The sequence below is a fragment of the Pleurodeles waltl genome, chromosome 11, assembly GCF_031143425.1.
Source record: "Pleurodeles waltl isolate 20211129_DDA chromosome 11, aPleWal1.hap1.20221129, whole genome shotgun sequence".
Taxonomy (NCBI): Eukaryota; Metazoa; Chordata; class Amphibia; order Caudata; family Salamandridae; genus Pleurodeles; species Pleurodeles waltl.
Genome location: NC_090450.1, coordinates 739331413 through 739355226, shown reverse-complemented (window position 1 = coordinate 739355226; position 23814 = coordinate 739331413). Strand labels below are relative to the sequence as shown.

Genomic DNA, 23814 nt, shown 5'->3' with positions numbered 1-23814 from the left:
GTGTATGCATCATTGCATGCCCGGATGATTTAGTGTATGCATCAGTGTGTGTCTGAGTGTGTCAGTGTATGTGTTAGTGTGTGCCTCGATGTGTCAGCATATGTATGAGTTTCTTCCTGGGTGTGTAAGTGTATGAATCAGTATTTGCCTGGTTGTGTTGGTTTATGTATCAATGTGTGCATGGGTGTGTCAACGTGTATGCATCAGTGTGTTTGGGTGTGTCAGTTTATGCATCAGTGTGTTTCTAGGTGTGGTAGTGTATGTATGACTGTGTTCCTAGGTGCATAACTGTATGAATCAGTGTGTGCTTTAATGTGTCAGTGTATGCATGAGTGTGTGCCTGTGTGTGTCAGTGTATGCATCAGTGTATGCCTACATGTTTTAGTGTATGCATCAGTGTTTTCCTGAGTATGTCAGTGTATGCATGAGTGTGTACCTAGGTATGTTAGTGTATGTATGACTGTGTCTCTGGATGTGTAACTGTATGTATCAGTGTGTGCTTGGATGTATTAGCGTATGCACGAGTGTCTGCCTAGATGTGTTAGTGTACTCATCGGTGTGTGCCTAGGTGTGTCAGTGTGTGCTTGGGGATGTTAGCATCTGCATCAGTGTGTGCCTGAGTGTGTCAGTGTATGAATCGGAGTGTGCCTGGGTGTGTCAGAGTATGCATAAGTGTGTACCTAAGTGTGTTATTGTATGTATGACTATGTGCCTGGATGTGTCAATGTGTGCATGAGTGTGTGCCTGGGTGTGTCGGTGTATGCATCAGTGTATGCCTGGATGTTTTAGTGTATGCATCAGTGTGTGCCTAGGTGTGTCAGTGTATGCATCGGTGTGTGTGTGTGGGTATGTCAGTGTATGCATGATGTGTACCTATGTGTGTTAGTGTATGTATGACTGTGTGCCTTCATGTGTCAGTGTATGCATGTGTGTGTGCCTGGGTGTGTCAGTGTATGCCTGGATGTTTTGGTGTGTACATCAGTGTGTTAATGGGTGTGTCAGTGAGTGCATGCTTGTGTACCTGGGTGTGTTAGTGTGTGTATACCTGTGTGTCTGGGTGTGTCAGTGTATGTATCAGTGTGTGCCTGGGCATGTTAGTGTATGTATCTGTTTGTACCTGGGCATGTTAACGTATGCATGAGTGTCTACCTGGGTGTTTTACTGTATGCATCAGTGTGTTGCTAGGTGTGTCATTGTATGCATGAGTGTGTACCTAGCTATGTTAGTGTATGTGTGCATGATTGTGTCAGTGCATGCACCAGTGTGTGTCTGTCTGCCTTTTTCACACTCATGGTTCCACGTGAGTAGCTATGCCCAAATAAGTCCTCAATAAGTACTTTTTCTTGCACATCTTCTTGGGAGTTTTGGTTAAAGTGTACAAATCCAGTGGACACATCTACAGTGTTTCTTATTTGAAATGCACGTTGTGTTTTACTTCTATCACTGCAGAGATGTTCTAACAAAGCAACAGTGCGGAGCACAATCTATTCTATTTTCTCTGTCCATCTGCATGAACAACATGAGGTAATGTAAACAGTGCGCTGAGAACCACATTGGCTTAGCAGTTGACACAAGAAGGATTTGACAACTGGCAACCAAAAATATTTCCAGCATTGTCAGGATTTTTTTTTATAAGTTTCTTATTTTGTTTCTTACACCTCTTCTCAACGGCATCGCTACAATCCTTTGTAAGCTTTTGCTTTGGGCAGAGGGTAGGTTTTTCATAAACCGGACACTGTCCTAAATGAGGAGCATAAACACTTCTCAATCAGTTGTACTCTTTGACACTAGTTAGATTAGCATTTATTTTACTGTCATTAAAGTCAACAAGATACAAATCGGACAGCGTTCTAACTCGTGATAAGACTACATTTGACAAACCTTCCTTAAATACAGTAGTACCAATATTAATGAATGCTGCATCTACACTTAAACCTTCAGATTTGTGACCTTCCAGTCTGTTTTATGACATCAACTGATCAAAGTTTATTGCTAGGTATTTAACCTCAATCCTGTTAGGAAACAAAACAAAATCAATTACTTTACCCATACCACGATTAACTAATCCTTCCTCAACATTTAAATTTCACTGCAGAATTACTCTACAGTTTTTACAAACATGAAGTTGCTTTTCTAATCCCGCAGTTCTGGAAATGCATTTCTCCAATTAATCCAATTTTGCTTATAGTTCTTCACTTAAGAGCACTGTCACACCCTGGTGTTACGTTTTGTTGATCTCTGTAAGTTACAAAATTTCTTCTTTCTCCAGTTTTAGTAATTCTTCATTAAAACATAGGCAATCCTGAAGTGCAGGCATTAAACAGACTGTGGATTTTCCTTCTTGAATGAAATTGAACATTAGCGGTGCTGATGTCTTGTTTGTAGGAAACAGTTTATTTATAAGTCAACTTTCTAAGCAACATTTCCCCTCTTTTGTGAGCACTCCTACTCTAATATCCTTCAGAATATTTTCTTATTGCATGTCAGATGCTTGATGCATATTCCTAAGTAGTTCTTTGTATTGGAAGTTTAACCAAATGTTTAAGTTTCCAATACTTCCGACGAATTCTGAGTTTCATCATGGAGCAGTGTCCTGAATACAGGCTGTTCCTTCATGGGGTAAGTTGTATAATATTGCAGAACACAAAGAAGTGCTTCCTTCCAAATAGCACATCATAGTCTGTCCTTAGAATTTGTTGCATTATCAAGTGTACAAATGTACAAAAGCAAGCATTAAGTTTGAGACCATGCTCACATCATCGATGATTAAAAGTTTCAATTTCTTCATGACAAGCTTTACCGGATAACTTTTGGTACTCCATTTTGTTGTCATGTCCTACAGGTAGCATAAGCAGTCGATGTAAAGTAATTCCTTTAATATTGTGTGCAGCTAATCCAGTTGGAGCCGTTACTACACCCAACAAACTCAGGTCTGTAATCCTCTGTAGTTAAGCAGTGAAAACTTCAGTTAAAAAGCTTTTCCCAGTGCCAGCTTGACCGCTGATGCATAATAGTATTGGCTTAAATGATGTGCATTTCCATTCTTTCTTCTCTGGGCAGCCATGCTCTATTTTCTATTTTACCTCCATATATATTTCTTTCTGCTCATCATCAAGTTGTCCAACTAACTGCTCTAAATCAACACTCTATTGTCTTTCTTTTTGCATTGCAGTCTCCACCTCATTCATGGCTATGGCAGCTTCATTTTCAATAATTGGTTGTCCAAGAGGTACTTGACTTAGAAGTCCTGTACTTTGGCTGCTTTGTAAACTCTCCTTTCCTATCTCAGCAGCAATATTTACTTCCTGTTCAATTTAATCATTTAGCATTCTCAAATAGTTTGGAAACACTGGATGCTGCCTTTCACAGAATGGAAAGAATCTTTATAGCAGTCAAAGTCTCTGAGTAATTCCAATTCAGAACGCCAAGGTTTGAACAGTTGTGAAAATGCCAAATAGAAAAACCCTCCTTTATCAGGAGTTTGGCAGCTAAGTTTTCTGTTGGTTATCGAAGTTCCTTTTGTGTGTCGAACCAATTGTTTCTATATCTGTAGTGCTGATGTATTTCATAAAGACCTATGTTTTCTAGATGTGGACTCCTTCTTTGATAGTGAGTGTCCAACATAGTTGTTTTCACAATATCTGTACTTTCTGGATCGAACTCTGCTAAGCACTGAATTTCAGCGAAAAACTCAAACACTGTACTTTGCGTGCCTATAGCACTTACCCAAACAATTCCCCTTGACTTCGAGTACAAACTGGCTGAGCTCAACCAATCACATCATTCATAGGAACCCATCTCCATATGTTAAAGGCTTTTCAAACTGAAGCTGTACAATTTCTTGTTTAGAGACTTTTCAGCAGAAGCCTCCTTCCACATCTCCTTCAACCCCATGTTCTCCTATTTTGTAATCTAGGAAGTCACATAACGAGTAACAGCTATAGAGTTGTCTGCAACAAAATTTATATCGATATTCGCATTACACATTTTGAGAATCACAGGATTATAGTCATTAATAAACTTGGAGGCTTCTGTTCTTCTGAGATTGCATGTGTTTTTCGGTGATTTTGTGTGCCAGTGTATGTCTGACTGCAGATACAAAACTGTTTATTCTTCCTTTGGGAATGACAGGTCTTGTCAATTCAAAACAACACTTTGTGTAAAATTTCCTTTATCCCTGTATTTTCGATGGCATTACTTGCCACATCTATGTGTTTGACAACACAGAACTTGCTGTTTCAGACCTTTTTCACCACTAGCTTTTGGAACGGCACATGTCATATACTGTTCTATGAAAGAGAGTACAGAGTCATCACAGTCTGTTCCAAATTTAAGGGCATCTTTTATCCACAACATATGAATATGAGGAGCATCTTTTGTTTTGTATTTTTTACGCCAAAAGAGATATGAAACAAGAGGAGCATTTATTTTGTTGCAGTTGAAAAACAGCAACATCTCTACAAAAAATAGCAGGATGCAAAGACCAAAGTCCTCTTGCTGTCTTCAAATTAATATATTAATGTTTGAGTTTGCATCTCTCAAAAAGTAAAGTAAATCATCCCACACATACCCTGCACAACTGAGAATGACAAACCAAGTAGGTGCACTTATGTTTCACAACATACATTTCAGTGCTCCATGACAACGATACCAATATTCTTTGGTTCCATTTTGGCAGGACCATCATATTAACCAAATTGTATTCCAACTTGTCATCTTTACCTTGAACTTTGTCAAAAAATTACCTTGCTGACAGATTATGTAAATTAACTCCTGTCTTCAGTATGTGGTTTACAGCATATGATGGTCCAGACTAGTCATTCTCAAATATTAGATGAAAAATGCATGGAATACACTGGTGAAATCTAGGGTCCTCTGAATATAATCTGGTTGACCTGTACTGAGGTGCTGTTATTTGTACTGGGTGGTCATCCTACAGTTCACCTACTCCAGTAGGAAATAGTTGTGGAAAACAGCGAATCTCTAAACTTTTCTCCCACACACTCAGTGGAACTCATTTAGCTTGCTTCATCTGAAAGAGATCAACAGCATTGCCAATTACTTCTTTGGAATGGAGTGGATGTATACTATAGTGTTCATATATTTCTTCCGATTTGGATCTATCCACTTTTTCAATCTGTCCACTTGATGGTAACTCTTCATCCTCCATGAAACCTACATCTCCAACAACATCGACTTTTATGAAATAGATATTATTTTATTTGAGGTATAATGTAGCTTTGTTACTTTATTAACATCTACTAACTCTTCCAGATGTTTTGTTATTGTAGGAACACCATTTACTAGAATGATAAGTGGTTCATCAATATCTCTCTCTCTCTCTACACACACAGTTGCAACATTCAGTTTAAAATCTAAAGGTAAGTAGACAACTCTTACTTTAAGGCCTTTCTGTAGCTGGGAGAAAAGAGATAAGGGCAGTAAGGGTGAGAGGCGCCGCACTTCTAGGCAGTAAACAGATAGTTTAGATAAACTGAATATGAGTAAAGTCCGGTGCAAATCGGCCAGGTGCCTTACTGCCCGGTAGGCACCAATTGGGTACTAGGAGTACCCTAGAACGAAAATGGGAAAAAACGGCCACAGCACACAGAGAGTAATGTCCAACAATGAAACCAGCAAAGATATTGCTGGTGTGGTACTGTAGGTTCGGAGAGGAATTGTGTTGAAATGAGTCTCAAATCCGGTTTGTAGATGTTGTCTTTATTTGTAGATGCTTAGAAAGCATTAGATCATCGTGGAGATACAGCCAACACGTGATTCGTCACACAGGTGACTTTATCAAGGCTGGGGCCGTTGGTTTTTGAGTAGGTAAGTGGTGGTGTATAGTGGCGAAGTATCTCTGTACTGAATGAATAGGGCTGAGTTGGATGGTACAGAACTGTAATTAGAATGGCTGCGCCAAGCAGCTACAGGTACGTAGGTAAGAGGCTTGTTTGGTAATGAAGATTGGGGAGGCCCTGATAAGCCTGAAAAGTAACCAGTAAGAAGCGAAGCGGTGAGCACTCCAGTATTCGTACGAACGTGTATTGATAATTTCTGTAGCTCTTTCGGTGGTAGTTTTCCAGTCTTTAATTCCAAACGAACTATTGCTTGAAAAGGGTGCATAGACCGTGTGAGAATTGATTCATAAATATTTAATTGTCAAAGTTCTTCTGGAATTTATATCAATTCTAACTTATGTATTGCTATGGCTGACAATTTGTTGTCCTCTAACTTATCATAGCAATACCTATATATAATTTGCTGTGTTGGCAAATTAAAGTGTTCCTCCACAAATAAATAAACACCAAATTCTTGCCATTTATCTCTTTTCTCCTGTTCCGTTTTTGAGAGTACAACAACATCGCGAGTTTGGCTTTTGTAGTAAGCGCGTCATCAACAAATACAAACACACTATGGTTTCTCTGAAGAAACTGTATTAAACTTTGCAATCTCTTGTGTAAAATTTTCAGTACTACTACCTGTGTCCTGTTCCTTTACAGTTACACATACAAACGCCTTACTTACCCTAGACTTCTCTTCAGGAACAAAGAAACAAAACTGAACATCATCACAAACTTTTTCTACCTCTGGTAGGGTACCATGCAATAGAGCTTTATTTATCTCTCCTAAACATAAGGCAGGAGTTTTCGCAAAGTAAAGGCTCATAACTAAATTTAGCATTTTAATGTGATGAACAGCTAACATTCTGAAGTAATGAAAGGTGCTTCTACACATGTTCTCCTATAAAGACTCAGGTGCATGTCCCTATAAATACTTCCTCACTCTGCATGGATTCAATCCTTGCAAAATTGCAATTTTCCACTTGACACTTCTGTCTGGAAATTGACGTAGAAAATGTATTATTATGTCAACCGATTAATACTGAACACTACAAATACTACTACTGTTCCATTTGTATGCAGGGACCTTCTACATGCTCCTTGTACCTCTTCAGCTATCACTTCCTCTACATTCCTAGGACCATCTCCTCTTTTGCAATAGGAATACCATCCTTACATCATAGCATGGACCAGTTGTTTCAACTGCATGCACTAATGTGCTGTCTTGGAAGTAGCTTTCTTCATCAGAAAAGGGCTCAGTAATAGAGGTACGCTTCCGTTCTCCTCCAAAAATGTACACAAATTATTTCTATTTACAAGACATTTTGTGGCTCCTTCTCTTCATAGACAACACTGTTTTTTCTGATGGATACAACTACCTGTGGATTCCTCACCTGATGAATACTCCCATGGCGCCAGCATTTGACGGAAATCTTCTTACTAGTCTCTGCACGTCGACGAGGACGTCACTCTAGCCCACGCGACGCCGTCTGACGTCATACAGGCAATAAGAAGTCCTCGCCGACGTGCCGATGACAGTTCCCTTTTTTTCCGTGCATTCGAAACGGTTATCTTCGAGGGAGTTACTGTTACCTTCGTGGTTACAGTGTATTGTCTGCTGCGTAGTCTTCTCTGCGGTAACAATGTCTCAGAGGAAGTCGGGTTTCAAGCCCTGTCGAGAGTGTGGGGGCAAGATGTCAGTTACAGATCCTCACTCCGACTGTCTATGGTGTTTGAGCTCCGACCACGACGTCTCGACTTGCGATTCATGTCAACACATGAATCCGAAGGCCCTCAAAGAGCGCGAGGCCAAGTTATTCATGGCAAAGTCAAAGAAGAAGGAGAAACATCATAAGAAGTCTTCTTCGCCAAGGTCTCACCGGCGTCATCGAGACTCCCGGCGCCGTAGAGACTCACGACGTCACTCCAGCAAGGAGTCTCATTCGAGGTCACCTTCGGCTCGGCGTCGGAGGACTGTTTGGAGCCAAGGCAGATTCAGCCTTGGAACGATTTAAGGAGAGCAGAGCCACAGCCAAATAGTTAGGACTGCAAGCTCCTTCTTCCTCTGCCTCTTCTAGAATTTTCAGGAGGTTTCGGGGATTTGGGCGTGGCTCTTATTCCTCTTCCTTTCGGGGGAGGTTCCAGCAACCCGCCTCTTCCCTCCCCTATAGGTCATTTAGAGGGAGGGGGAGGGGTGGGGTCCGTACCAGAGGAGCCTCTCAACAGCACTCTGCCTCTTCCTCGTCCTCTGGAGGGGTGCAGCAGGGGAAGCAGCCTTAGGCTTCCACCGTTTCCCACTCACTCCTCTCCTGTAGGGGGAAGATTACAGCGTTTTCTCCACAAGTGGAAGTCTATCACAACGGACACTTGGGTTCTCGGCATTGTGGGAAAAGGCTACGCCCTTCCCTTTCGGGAGTTCCCGCCCCTCATCCCGCCCCGCCCATCTTATTGTTCAGAAGAACACCTCCTGTTGCTAGAACAGGAGGTTCAAGTCCTCCTTTCAAAGGGCGCGGTAGAGTTGGTCCCAGAGCAGGAAAAGGGTCGAGGTTGTTACTCAAGATACTTCCTGATTCCCAAAAAGGATGGTCAGTTGAGACCAATCCTGGATCTGAGGATCTTGAATTGGTTCCTCAAACAGGAAAAGTTCAAGATGCTGACCCTAGCACAGGTGCTTTTGGCGTTGAACAAGGAAGATTGGATGGTGTCTGTCGACTTGCAGGATGCTTACTTTCATATCCCGATACTCAAGTCGCACAGGAAGTATCTCCGGTTTGTGGTAGGGTCGCAGCACTATCAGTTTGCGGTCCTCCCGTTTGGTCTTACTTCAGCACCTCGAGTCTTCACAAAGGTGATGTCAGTGGTTGCGGCGGAGCTCAGAAGGAAGGGGATAGCAGTATTCCCTTACTTGGACGACTGGTTGATCAAAGCCAAGTCCCCGGAGCTTGTGTCGCATCATCTGCAGTCAACAACCCAGTTGTTGTTCGACCTGGGCTTTTCGGTGAACGTGCCCAAATCTCACCTGGAGCCCTCTCAGCGCCTCCTGTTCATAGGGGCAGTACTGGATACAACATTGAGTCGAGCCTTTCCTCCGCCTCAGCGGATTCAAGATATTCAGGAATTGGTTCCAATGTTTCGAAATGGAGCGGTAGTTCCAGTCCTCAAGGTCCTTCGTCTGCTCGGTCTGTTCGCCTCCTGCATTCTGTTGGTCACGCATGCTCGCTGGCACATGAGGGCTCTTCAGTGGTGCCTCCGAAGGCAGTGGTCTCAACACAAGGGAGATTTAGAAGGTACTGTCAAGATCTCCAGAGATGCTGCTGTGGAATTGAAGTGGTGGATTGCGGGCAACAATCTTTCACAGGGGAAGCCGTTCGCGCAGTCGCCACCAGTGGCCACGGTAATAACGGATGCCTCCACCCTAGGATGGGGAGCTCATCTGGGGGATCTGGAGATCAAAGGGCTTTGGTCTCCAGAGGAACAGGTGTTTCATATCAATCTGTTGGAGTTACGGGCTGTACGTTTGGCTCTCAAGGCCTTCCTCCCATCCCTTCGTGGTCAGTCGGTACAGGTCCTGACGGACAATACTACCACGATGTGGTACATAAACAAACAGGGAGGAGTAGGGTCGTACCTTCTCTGCAGAGAAGCTCTTCGGCTATGGTCCTGGGCAAAGGACCATCAGATTTGCTTGGTGGCAAATCATCTGGCCGGGGTCTTGAATGTACGTGCGGACAGTCTCAGTCGCCAATTCTCGGCAGACCACGAGTGGCGTCTCCATCCAGATCAAGTCTGTTTAATCTTCCAGATGTGGGGGTTTCCTCGGATAGATCTGTTTGCCACTCGGGAGAACGCGCATTGCCCGTTATTCTGCAGCCTCCAGTATCCGATGCAGGGAGCGTTGGGGGACGCGTTTCAGATAACCTGGTGCGACCAGTTGCTTTACGCGTTTCCCCCCATACCCTTGATTCCTCGAGTGTTGAGGAAAATTCGCCAAGACCGGGCCCAAGTCATCTTAATAGCTCCGGATTGGCCAAGGAGGGTATGGTACTCCGACCTTCTCCAACTCTCACTGTGCCCTCCGCTCCGTCTCCCTCTCAGGGCAGACCTCCTCTCGCAGTCGCAGGGGCAGGTTTTACACCCCAACCTCCAGAGTCTGCACCTACATGCTTGGAGATTGAACGGGGCAACCTGAGTTCCTTCTCTCTCCCGCCTGATGTAGTGGATGTTATCTTAGCGGCCAGGCGACACTCCACTAAATCTATCTACGCTAATAGGTGGTCTAAATTTGTTGTGTGGAGAGAGACAGATTGATCCCTTACATGCTCATCTGTCACATGTTTTGTCTTTTGCACTGTCTCTAGCGCAGAAAGGTTGTGCAGTAGCTACCATTAAGGGTTATTTGTCGGCCTTGTCAGCCTTCATTTGTCTTCCAGACCAACCATCGTTATTTAAATCCCCTATTGTTCTCAGATTCTTGAAAGGTCTTCTGAATCAATATCCTCCAAAACCATTCGTTATGCCTCAATGGGATTTGTCCTTGGTCCTGACTTTCCTTATGGGGTCCCCTTTTGAGCCTATGCATTCTTGCCCCTTAAGGTATTTGGTTATTAAAACAGTATTCCTGGTAGCTATAACATCTGCAAGGAGAGTGAGTGAGTTGCAGGCCTTATCGGTTAAACCCCCTTATATAACGTTTTATGGGGATAAGGTGGTGTTGAGGACCAAGGCTGCTTTCCTTCCGAAGGTTGTTTCACCCTTCCATTTGGCTCAGACAATCACTTTGTCCACGTTTTATCCTCCGCCTCATCCTTCAAAGGAGGAAGAAAGACTACATCGCCTGGACCCAAAAAGGGCGTTGAGCTTCTATATCGACAGAATGAAGGGTATCAGGCTGGAGGATCAGCTGTTTGTCGGATACGTGGGCAAGAGGAGAGGAAAGGCAGTCCACAAGAGAACACTCTCCAGGTGGGTTGTTCTTTGCATTAAAATCTGTTACTCTTTGGCAAAGAAGGATCCGCCTGAGGGCATTAGAGCTCACTCCACCAGAGCTAAGTCGGCCTCTTCGGCCTTGGCCAGGGGTGTTCCTGTGGTTGACATCTGCAAGGCCGCAACTTGGTCGTCCCTTCACACTTTTGTGAAACATTACTGTTTGGACTCTGAGGTCAGAAGGGACGGTCATTTTGCACGGTCAGTGCTGCAGGATTTCTTGGTTTGACCATTTAGGCACCCACCGCCGGGCGTGGTACTGCTTTGGGACTCTATTCATCAGGTGAGGAATCCACAGGTAGTTGTATCCATCAGAAGAACGAGTTACTTACCTTCGGTAGCGACTTTTCTGGTGGATACATTAGCTACCTGTGGATTCCTCACGGTCCCACCCGCCTCCCCGTTGCCTTTTTGGTCTCTCCAAGCAATCCTTGAGTGTGCTCCTTTTGGTCTTCAAAGTTGCAATACATTTTGCATGTATGATATTTGTATATATGTGTATATTTATATATAAATCTATATATATATTGGGTATATACATGATTCGTATGTATAAATATATTTATTTGTTTAAAAAAAAAAAAAAAAAGGTTATATTAAATCTACAGCTATTTTATTGCAATGTTGTGTGATTTACAATATTAAGAGATGTTGCTTTGCTCTTTCATTGCATTGGGTTATTATTCTCATGCACGTAAAAAATGTTGGTACTGTCATCGGCACGTCGGCGAGGACTTCTTATTGCCTGTATGACGTCAGACGGCGTCGCGTGGGCTAGAGTGACGTCCTCGTCGACGTGCAGAGACTAGTAAGAAGATTTCCGTCAAATGCTGGCGCCATGGGAGTATTCATCAGGTGAGGAATCCACAGGTAGCTAATGTATCCACCAGAAAAGTCGCTACCGAAGGTAAGTAACTCGTTCATCCAGTGTTCTCACCCTGTTCAGTATCAAAATTAATAGTTTCCTCTTCAGGTTCAAATGCTTTATCAACTACAGTTTCAATATGTTGTTTTTTTATTTTGCTGCTTCCCTTCTCCTTTTATACTGCCTCATAGTTTGTCATAAAATTCTGAATCACCCTACTACAGAACATTCTTGCTCGAATGTCCGTAACTTTCTGTTGTCTTGTTAAAGTATGTTTTCTGATAACATTTATTAGTGTTAATGTCACTTACTCTTTTTGCTTTCTTAGTTGATTTAAAACTACGCTTTTTATTTTCATTTTTTTGCAAACTGCATTTTTTCCACATACTATTTTATTAAACATTTTAGTTTTCTTACCAGCAGCTTTTCTCTTTAACCACATTTACCGCATTATTTCCCTTTTCATTCTGACTTGCAAGGACATAGTATTCTTTCATCTGTTTCTTTCTGCCTTTTTGGCATTCTTACCCTTTATTTGTATATGCAGAGAGATGTCTAAAAAGCAAAAAACAAACTACATTTAGGTTTACATTACAAATTATTAGATTGTATAGTTTAATTGATTAGCAACATAAATAGTTATATTACTATGTATCAGCCACCCTATATCTTTTGGTTCACATGTATAAATGAGAGTGTCAGTGTCTGTTCAGAGTTTTTGCCGGGTGTATGAGTGTTTGCATGAGTGTGGCAGTGGCTGCATTAGTGTTTCGCTGAGTGTCTAAGTGTTTGCATCGAAGAGTGTCTAAGTGTTTAGCTATATTAGTGCTTGCCTCAGTGTGCCAGAGCATGCATCAGAGTATGCTTATGTGTCAGTGGCTGTATTACTGTTTCACCGAGTGTGTCAGTGTCTGCATCAGTGTGTGCATGTGTGTGTTAGTAAGTATATTGGTGTATGTCTGGATATGTCAGTGTCTGCATCGGTGTGTAGCTGACTGTCAGTAGCTGTATTAATGTTTTGCTAGGTATGTCAGTGTATGCATTGGTGCATGCACAGGTGTCTGATACACTGCATTAAAGTTTTGCTAGGTGTGTAACTGTGTGTGTCTCAGAGTCTACCTGAATGTGTAAGCACTTGTATTAGTATTTGCCTGGATATGAATACCTATATCAGCGAGTGGCTGCATGTGTCAGTGCCTGCATTGGTGTGTGCCTGAGTGTCTCAGGAGCTGCATTAATGTTTGCATGGGTGTGTCAGAAGCTGCATCAGTGTGTAGCTGGGTGTGTTAATCTCTACATCAGTATGTGCTTGTGTGGGTCAGTGCCTCTGTCGGTATGTCACTGGGTGGATCAGTGGCTGCATCAGAGTGTGTCTTTGTGTCAAGTGGTTGTAACACTGTTTGGCTAACTGTGTCAGTGTCTACATCAGCTTGTGCATGGTTGTGAGCATCTGCATTAGCCTCTCCCTGGGTGTGTTACTAGCTTTATTAGTGTTTGGCTGGGTGTGTCGGTGGCTGTATCACTGTGTGCCTGGGTGTTCCAGTGCTACATCACTGTTTGGCTGGGTATGCAAGTGACTTCATTAGTGTTTGACTGGATTTGGTAGTGTGTGTCTCAGTGTATGTCTGAGTCTGTAAGTAGCTGTATTATTGTTTGGTTGGATGTGTGAGTGTCTGCAACAGAATGATTTCTGGATTCAGAAATGCCTCTGTCTCTATAATTGAACTACACGATGTCTGTATGAGGGTGTAAAAACTATTTTACTACAGTGTATCCTTATTCTCTACCTATCCAAGTATGCTGCTTTTAGTTACTTCTGCAAAAGTGAAGTGAAACTTGGAGTATAAGTACCTGCATGTGTTTCTAACTGGGTTAAAAAAAAAAAATGTTTGTCTTTTTACTATAATCAGTATTCTGAATCTACTTTCAGAACATTCATTTGTACTGCATTGATAAAAGAAATGTACTCTTTACAAATGCTTCTTCCTCATTTAGTTATCACTGTACGTTTCCTTATTTTCCTCGTGTATCCTGTGTTTATATTCCCTTTAACTATTGGGAACATCATACACTCTTTCATCCACCTTACATACACACATGCCTTTTCTAACTAATTTTCTTTTTTAATGTAGATCCTAATTCACATACCTGTTAAAAGCGCTTGTTGGTCTGTAACTTTGTTTGTCAGTATCATTTGGAACCTCTTCTCACTAAAAATATGAAATAGTAAGCACAGGAATTGTGTACCACTCTCATACAAGGGAACCATTAATGACAACCTTTTCAACTTTGCTTTCAAGGCTCCTCAGCCAGAAAACAGATCACAACCTTCCTTTCATATTTGAGTTATGTTATACTACTTCTAAATGGTCCATGTTCTTAACCCTTTCTAACACCCCTCTAAAGAAGCTCAGTTTGGTAGGGGATTTTGGACAGATCCACAGATCAGCCACTGTTCTCAGCACGACCCCCCCCATGTTAATTTGTGGCAGATCCGTGAATCCACACAGAACTCGAAAGTCGTTTTTTTATAATCTGCTGATAATCATTCTCATTTATATTCCATTTGATGTTCATAAATTAATTTGCATCAAAGGCTCCAAAGTCACCATTTCTTCTATTATCACTTTTCCTTCACAGCAACAGTCTAGCCTTTTTTGTTTCCTTCCCCAAATGCTCCTGTAGCTCTCTTACCATAATTACCAATTTTGAAATATTCTTTGCTAGCGGTAGGCCAGAAGAACACTTTCGGAGAGCAGCATAACTAACTTCTAAACCAACTATAGCAGGTGTGGTGGAGTGTTTGGAATTATAACCATATACCAAATACCATTACTTTTTTGTTATTTCTCCACAGCCAATCACATATATACTTACTTTTATCTTACTATCAATACCTAATTTTAAGCAAAAGCATATATACACCATCCAGTCAAATTTGATCTTTTAAATGTTAGGGGCAAGGCTTCATTTTAACTGTCTTTCATTTGATATCTGTCGCATTCAGCTGCAGCTTTCTCCTGTGTGCTACTTCAGCTTCCTTCCAAAATGCTCAGAGTGTTGATTCTGGATCATAGCTTTATGTTTTGGGGCAGCAAGAGTACTAGAAAGAGTGGCATTGACAGGGATCCAGATTTACCTAATGTGGATTTTACTTGGATTGGCTAGAGAGGGTTAAAGTGACATCAATTACTCCCTTTGGTTGGTTGAAAACATTATGGCTTGCCAAAATCCAGACCTCATGATTGTGCACTGCGTGGCAATGACCTGGGCACAGTTATTGGAGTAGGACTGGAAATCCTAATGAAAGATACCTTTGGTAAATTAATGGTATTTTCCTCACACACTGCCTTGGTATTTTCCAACATTTGCCAAAGGCAGAAGTGAAAGTGGGCAAGTGAATTCTTTCCACAGATAGACAAATCTAGGAAACAATTTAATAAAACTGCTTCTGCATTTCTCAGAGACCACAACATGGGCTCTATATACCACAATAAATTATGCTTTGATATGGATGGCATAAATAGAAATGATGGAGTTCATTTGACAGAGAAAGGAAACAGGATGTTCCTCCAGAAAGTGAAAGACTGCATCCTATTTCATGTGTAATTATCACCTACACATCATAAACACAATGGCTCTTTTCAGAGCCAATCCTTTCACTAAACACATTTTTTTTAAATTCCATTTGTTTTAATCTCATGTGAATCCGCAGATCCATCACAGATTCACAAGCCAAAGGCACTTATCATATACACACCAGCAACACTACAGGAAGTCATATTGGATACCTGAGTGGTTTCATCACTGTAATAGTGGGTGTGCAAGTGAATGTGTGTGCCTGTGAGTGAGTGGGTGAGTGTCTTAGTGGGCCTGTGAGTCGGTGTATCAGTACATAGGGGTGTCTTTGTGATGGTGTGCGAGTGTCTGTGTGGGTCTGCAAGTGGGTGTGTGAGCATCTTTGTGGGTCTGTGAGTCGGTGTGTCAATATCTGGGTCTGTGAGTGGGTGTCTGAGTGTATATGGGGGGTCTATGAGTAGGTGGGTGAGTGTCTGCATAAGTCTGTGAGTGGGTTTGTGAGCATCTCTCTGGGTTTGTGAGTGTGTCAATATCTGTCTGGGTCTGTGAGTGGGTGTGTCAGTGTATATAGGGGTCTGTGAGGTGGTGTGACATTGTCTCTGTGGGTCTATGAGTGGGCGCATTAGTGGATATGGGAGTCTGTGAGTGTCTGTGTGCATCTGTGAGTGGGTGTGAGAGTGTCTGAATGGGTGTGTCTGTGCGTAGGTGTGTGAGTGAATATGGGGGTCTTTGAGTGGGTGTGCGAGTGTCTGCGTGGGACCGTGAGTATCTGTGTTGGTTTGTGAGTGGATGTGTTAGCATCTATGTGGGTCTGTGAGTGGGTGTGTGAATGTCTGTATCAGTCTGTGAGTGGGTGTGTGAGTGTCTGAGTCTGTGATTGAGTGTATTAGTACAAATGGGGTCTGTGAGTGGCTGTGTAACTGCCTGCATGAGTCTGTGAGTTGGTGTGTGTGTATATCTGTCTGAGAGTAGGTGTATGCCTGTAGATGAGGGACTGTGAGTGCGTGTGAAAGTGTCTGCATCAGTCTGTGAGTGGGTGTGTGAGGTCTGTGATTGGGTGTATAAGTGGTCTGTGAATGGCTGTGAAACTGTCTGCATGGGTCTGTGAGTGGGTGTGCGAGTGTCTGGATCTGTGAGTGAGTGTATTTGGGGGTATCTGAGCAGGAGTGCAACCATATGTGGGTCTGTGAGTGGGTGTGTGATCATCTGTGTTGGTCTGTGAGTGTGTGTCTGTCTAAGGCTGTTAGTGTGTGTGTGAGTGTATATTGGGAGTCTGTGAGTGGGTGTGTGAGTGCATGTGTGAGCGTCTTTGTGGGTCTGTGAGTGGGTGTGTCTGAGTATGTCAGTGGGTGTGTGAGCGTCTGGGTCCGTGAGTGGGTATATGAGTGTATATGGGACTCTGTATGTGTCTGTGAGTTGGTGTATGAGTGTCAGTGTGGGTCTGTGAGTGAGTGTATGTGGGGGTCTGTGAGTGGTGGTGTGCAAGTGTGTTGGTCTGTGAGCAGGTGTGTGAGTGTCTGAGTCTGTGAGTGGGTATGTGAGTGTATATGGGCGTCAGTGAGTGGCTTTGTAACTGGCTGTTTGGCTTTGTGAGTGGGTGTGTGAGTGTATATGGGGCCTATCAGTGGGTGCGTGAGCATCTGTGTGGATCTGTGAGTAGGTGTGTGAGTCTGTGAGTGGAATTATGAGTGTATGGGGGTCTGTGAGGGGTGGGCGAGAGTCTGTGTGGGTCTGTGAGTGGGTGTATGAGTGTCTGTAGGTCTGAATATGTGTGGGTCTGTTAGTGGGTGCATGTTTATGTGGGTCTGTGAGTGGGTATATGACTGTATATGGGGGTTTGTGAGTGGGTGTGCGAGTGTCTGTGTCACTCGGTGAGTGGGTGCATGAGTGTCTGTCTGAGTCTGTGAGCGGGTGTGTGAGTGTATTTGGGGGTCTGTAAGTGGGTGTATGAATGTATATGGGGTTTGTGAGTGGGGTGTGAGCATCTGTGTGGGTCTTTGAATGGGGGTGTGTGTGTCTGGGTCTGTCAGTGTGTGTGAAAGTGTATATGGAGGTCTGTGAGTCTGTGTGTGTGTCTGTCTCAGTCATGATTGGGTGTATGAGTGTATATGGAGGTCTGTGAGTGGGGGGGTGTGAGTGTCTGCATAGGTCTGTAAGTGGGTGTGCAAGTGTCCATGTGGGTCTGTGAGTAAGTGTGTGTGTTTATATATTTTTTTCATTCACAGTGGGATCTGCCGCAAATTTACAAGGGGGGGCACAATGAGCCCCACTGCGGATCTGCATATCTCACACATGGGGAAATAACTTTTTGGGCAACTTCCTGCCCATCCTACCTACTTTTGGCACCTCAGTAAGACGAACATGGGGTCAGGGAAACTCAATACTGACTCCTTCATGTAAATTCCGGGCTACTTTTCAGCCACAAGGATCATTTGCTGATAAATAAAATGGAAGCCACACCCTCTCTCACAGGTTGCACCCAGCCAGTCAGGACCTGGGTTTCCTGCGTGGACCTGCCACGGGTGGATCCACAGAGGAGCCGTGTCCCCAGATATACATTTTTTTTTTTTTTAATATTTTAAAAACTCCTGAATGGATTTACACCAAATCACAAAAAGCACGCTTTCTGGACCATGAGCTAGCTTTCTGCTAAATTTGGTGTAATTACTTCATTCAGGCAGTAATCTTGTCTAAAATCTATATGGGAAATTGCATTGGGAAAACCTATTTTTCCTTGGTCCCCGGTTGATGAATCACCCCCAACACTTTCAAGACAGCAGCTGAAGTGAGCAGCGTATTCATTTTGAAGATTTCATGAAGATTCGCTAAACGGCACCAAAGGTATTGGCAAAACAAATAATGTTTTTTCCATGGTAAACTAGTTCCTAACTATAACTACCTACTAGCGAACACCAGTATACCATTCCTTCAAGCCTTCCATTGGAATTTCTTGGATTTTGGATTGTCAGTCTGATAGTTTAGAGATTAAAGTCATTGCTTTATTCCCGGTATTGTGTGTTAGAAATTGGTCTTTCTCCTGGTCTGTGCATTTTACCTGTAAATGTTGCCTAATAGGAGGGTAATACGTTTAGAACCACTGTAAGTATGTACATGTCCAGTGTCATGAGATGTCTGCTCCATAATTATGAAAAAGATGCTAAAGAAACATACATAGACAAGATGACCCTGTGTCAAGCAATGTGTTTTTTGTGTTTTGTTCACAGGTGAGCCATCATCCCCCTGCAGCTGCCCATCATGTGTATTCTAAGCGTGGATGGAACTTGTGGCAGGAAATTACCATAGCAAGCAAGTTCAGGGGAAAATACCTTTCCATCATGCCACTGGGTAAGAAAGTGGGCACTTTTGTACATTTGTCCTGCTGACTCAGCTTTAGAAAAGAGTTAACAATTACCTTTCAGCTGTTTTGTCCACATACCTGCAATACGGATTGAGGCATTGACTAAGATTAGGGATTTGATACCATTTGTTCCTAAACTTTTGTTGAAAGAATGTATTTGGAGGAGTGTCTACTGTATGCAGAAAGGAGCCTTTAAACACACCTTATCCTATTCACACACAGTACGGACTCATGGTACCTTTCTTTACAAAAAAATGTTTTGTGCCTTCTCCCTTTCAAACATCCCTTTTGCACGAAAAATGAAAATTACCTCCCTCCTTGGCCTACATGGTAACCTCATAATTTCCATCTTCAACAGTGGGAAAATCATGTTCCAAGCAAAGAATACAATCCTTGCTTTCATTGACAGTATCGTATTTGCTCTCAAACCCCTCCCAGTCAATTTGCGTGCCAACCCTTCAGATCGCTCACCCTCTCCCCCTACTTTCACTTCCTCTTCTTCTCCCAACTTTCATCACTTCACTCCTCTGACTTTTCCCCACTCAATATACCCTAATCTGTCGCTAACTCTTCTGGTCACTCACCTTCTCACCCTACTCCACCTCCCTATCTTTCCCAAACATTCAACAATTTAGTCCTCTTATCTTATACTCCACACCATACACCTCCGTCCAACTCCAAAATCTCCCACTATTCCTCTTACCCTCATTTACCCTCCTAGTCCCTCAGCTACAATCATCCACTCGCCAAACACTTCAGCAGAACCCAGACACCTATCCCCATACCCAGTACCTTCACCCTGAGTCCACATACCCTCCCACCCATCATTAAAAAAAAGCACTCTCCTTCCCTCAAGTTTCTTTCCAAACCTCTCATAATTTGCTCAGAGTCAATCCTGCAGGCCATTAACCCGTTCACCTTTCACCATCTCATCCAACAGGAGCAATGATTTTATGAAAACTTCCCACCTTAACTCCCCACTTCTGCCCCTTCATCTCACACGCATTTGTGTCTTTGGACCCATGTGCCCATCCCAAAACTACCACAAAAGAACATCATAAATCTCAGCCTTCCCCTGTACACCACTGGTCCCTGTTCTCTGCACTCCTGTCCTCTATATCTTGCCTCTCAAAGAAAACAAACATCCTTACACAGGCCTTCTCTGATTTCAGCAACTTGATTACCTGTCACAAATGTGATCTACATCATCCAGCACAGTTTGATAGCTTCTCTCCAATCACAATCCCTAGTCTTAATTGTTTCCTTAGACCCAAACGGGCATACTCTCCACTTGAAGAGTACAAATACGAAGCCTTGTAAAAAGCTGTGAAAATTCCTATGACTCCAAAAAGTTCCACCCAGTATCCACCCTGCCTCTCCTAGGCAAGGTGATTGGAAGTTGTGTAGCCTCTCAGCTGTCATCCCACATCCAGGGCAACTATCTCCTTGACTCCCTCCGCATCCTAGACACAGGTAATTCCTGTCTACTTGTGTTCCTCGACCTCCCTACGGTGTTTCACACTGGAAATCACCAGTTGCTGTTAGACACCCTGAAGCACGGAATGGGTATTGGTGGTGTCATCCTTAAATGGTTTATCTCGTACCTAATCAACAGCTCCCAAATTGTTAAAATTTGAAAATTACATCTCCGATCTAATCAGCCTGCAACAAGAGGTCCTGCAAGGTTTATTTCTCTCCCCAACCCTTTACAACCTCTGCCTCGAACCCCTGTGTACAATCCTCAGGAATTCAGGAGTCCTCTTCCACCTGTACACCAATGACACTCAAATCTACCTGAAGGTCTTATGCCCGGAAGACTGCACCCACTTAACCATCCGCCTTAATAGAAATCAAACCTGGATTGCTAACAGCCGAGTCAAACTAAATCTGACTAAACAGAATTTTTCTCATCTCTCCAGTAAGAGCTAACCCGCCGATTCTGAACAGGATGGATCTCCTCCTGGACATCGGCAACTGCCCTTCTATCATTCAGAATGCCAGCTCTCTGGGATTCACCCTTGACAGATGTTTGAATCCCCAGAAACATATCCCCTCCATGGATGAGTGTCTGTTTCCAGCCAAAGCTTCTTTGGGGAATCAGGGACATCATCCGTGCACACAACCTTAATTCTGCTGTTCAGGCAATTGTGCTTTCCAGACTTGACTATCGAATTTCACTCCTTTCCGGCGTTCCCATAGTTCACCCTAGTCCTCTCCATGCAGTCCTACATGCATCAACCTGCTTTGCAACAGGACACAAGACATTTTATCACAACTACCTCATTCCACACTCCATTCAGTGTCTTCCAATAGAAACAAGAGCTCAATTTAAAACTGCCTGCACACCTCTTTATCTTTGTACTTCTAATGAAATGCTAAGTTGGTCCTCTTCCAACCCCTCACCTTCAAGCATGAGTGACACACAAGCTAATCCTTCTCTTGAAGCACCACAAGCTTATGGAACTCTTCTCCCTCCCAGCCTCCACATGACTATGTCATGTCACCTTCAAAAAAGAAAAGACCTAAAAGCTGTTCTCTCTGAACAACATCTGGCCTAACCTCCTCCTGCCCCCTCATGCTCCAATCAAGCGCAGACTAACCTTAACCAACATGAACAACTGTTATCTAGCTCATGGTACTGTACCACCTGCATGTCACTGCTGTGTTTTACAGTGAGTACTTTTGAAGTGCTTTACCTCATGGAGAGACTAGCCTGGTGCTCTCGCCACCTTTAATGTTACATGTCTATTTTCTGTTTATGGATATGTTCTGCTTTATTTTAAAGCACTCTTATGCGTACAGGCTGTGTTAGTTCTATATAACATCACAAATACGTTAAATAATAACAATAAATTATATCTCTCAAAAGCTTTAAGTAGTACGTTAGGAGTTGTCTGTCAGGAGTGAGCGGAGAGAGTAAAAAAGAGCAGAGATCTCACTGCAACTGTCTGTTTTGAGGGGAAGTTCACTCTAATGTGACTATTTCACTAGTAGTGCCAATGTTTACATGTTCAGAAAAGATCATAGAATTTGGCCAGGAGGTATTGTACATTCATTCTGTAGAAGGCTGTCACATAATTTCCTTTAGCTTAAAAAGGCGAAGTTCGATAATACAATGTCCATATATTATGATGTAATTGAATTTTCTTAATAATTCACAATAACTTTTGATGATGATAAATCGTTTAAAAGATTTGGGTAGCTGACAACTTAAACTGATAGAGACTTCTAGCTGCAGAATCCTTACCTTAGAATTCCCTGGCGTTAGCTTCGAATCTGGAATTTTTCTGCTGAGCAGTACCCTGCGTGCGCCGTCGGGTGGCATCTTTCGGATCCGCGTGCATCGTCTGGCTTCGCGTGGCGTCATCAATGTCGTTGGAGCCATCTGTGACATCACGGTTGTCTATATAGACACCACTTTGGCACGTGTACGTCAGTTCTTTTCCTTCCGCATTGGTTAAGCAGAGATAAAATGTACCGTTTTCTTCAACGGACGTCGAGGTTTTTTCGATACTTGATTGTTTGAAGCATATCTTCTAGAAAGACTGGGTTCTAACCGTGTGGTGCATGTCATCGCACCATGTCGGTAATGGATCCACACCGAGTGTGTCTCTGGTGTTTAGAAAAGGATCACGACTCCACTTCCTGTTCCGACTGCCGGGACATGGCCCCAAAGGCCTTGAGGGAGAGATCCCTTAAACTTCTTGCGGCCCGACAGCCGTCTTCGGTCGGTGCGACTCCAAGGAGGTAACGGTCCCGCAGTAGGAGGAGGTCGCGGCACTGCTCCCAGAGCCCCAAGTCCTCTTCCTCGCATTCGAGGTCATCCGATCACTCAGGTAAGAGGCACAAGAAGAAGAAGAAGTCCAAGTGAACTTTGACTTTGCCATGCCTGTCGGCTGACGAGGCTTCTAGGGAAGGGTCTACTCCGCATCTTCCTCCTTTTCTGGGACTGGAGCGACCCCTGCTCAAATAAAGGAATTTTACGAGGTCATGCGCCTTGTTTCTGAGCGGGCTGCACCCTCGGGTGTGTCTGCAGGCGCCCAGTCAGGTTCGACATCAGTGGCTTCGGTCTTTATACCGTTGGGGACCCCATGATCCGAAACCGGATCCGGAACCTCACAGTCGACCTCCTCCGGCGCCTGGTCAGACGTCAACGCTTCCTTCACCACCGACGCCCACCGGTGGTAGCCCCATCCTCATTCTGGATGATCTGGAGCCAGAGCGACATCGTACGACGCTGACTCCGACTTCGACGGCACCAATTCAGCCCAGCTCATTGCCTGAGCCTTATTCTGAACAGCCAGGCACAGGAGAGGAGTGGGAGTGGTCTGAGGACCCTTTGGAGTACAACCTGGAACAAGAAAGGACTGGTATGAGGATCTAGGAGAGGCTAGTAGACTGGACACATCTCCAGATACTGGTATGCTCTCTCCTCCGAATGTGGCTACGGAGGAGGGAGCTTCTTATGCTATGGTGGTGCACAGGGCAGCTGAGGCCTTGGACCTAGACTTGCCCACGGTGGCAGTCAGGATGAATCTCCTGACAGAGGTGCCTCAGCCGGTGGTGACTACATCAGAACCGATGTTGCCCTTCAATGAGGCCCTAACAGACGTCCTTCTAGGAACATGGTCCAAACCCAGCACAGGGGCTCCTGTGAATAGGACAGTCAGCCGCTGCTATAGACCCGCTCCGAGCAACCCTAGTTTCCTTACCCAACACCCCACCCTGGAGAGCTTGGTGGTCCAAGCCTCTACTTCCCCTAAGAAATCCAAGAGGCTGGATCAGCTTGCAAAGAAAATGTTTTCTTCCTCCAGCCTTGCATTGAGGTCAGTAAACACCATTTGGCCATTTTTCCCATATTTTATGCGATAAGGTGGCACAGGTGCTGCCCCAGGTCCCGGGGGGCATACGGGACACTCTCACCCAGGCTGTCAAGGATTGGAGAGATGCAGCCAAGTTTACTATCAGTTGTGGATTGGATACGACCGACTCGCTGGGTAGAATGGCCCTACGTCGTTACGCCTGGCTAAGTTCAACTGGCTTTTCAGGGGATGTCTAGTCAAGTTTGATGGAGATGCCCTTTGATGGCTGTTGCCTTTTTGGTGAGAAGGCAGACTCTGTGCTTGAGAGGTTTAAGGATTCTCAAGCTCCAGCCAGATCCTTGGGCCTCTCAGCGCTAGTTCGAC

General features: G+C 43.8%; 1 protein-coding gene across 4 annotated transcripts in view; it reads left to right on the top strand.

The window, feature by feature from the left end:
• Window positions 1-23814, top strand: part of OSBP2 (oxysterol binding protein 2) — a 1025274-nt gene that overhangs the window by 907649 nt on the left and 93811 nt on the right. For all 4 annotated transcript variants that reach the window (XM_069214447.1, XM_069214445.1, XM_069214446.1 and 1 more), the window contains one exon: window positions 18495-18615. In XM_069214447.1, coding sequence (XP_069070548.1) covers window positions 18495-18615 — 121 coding nt within the window. The remainder of the gene's footprint in view (window positions 1-18494; window positions 18616-23814) is intronic.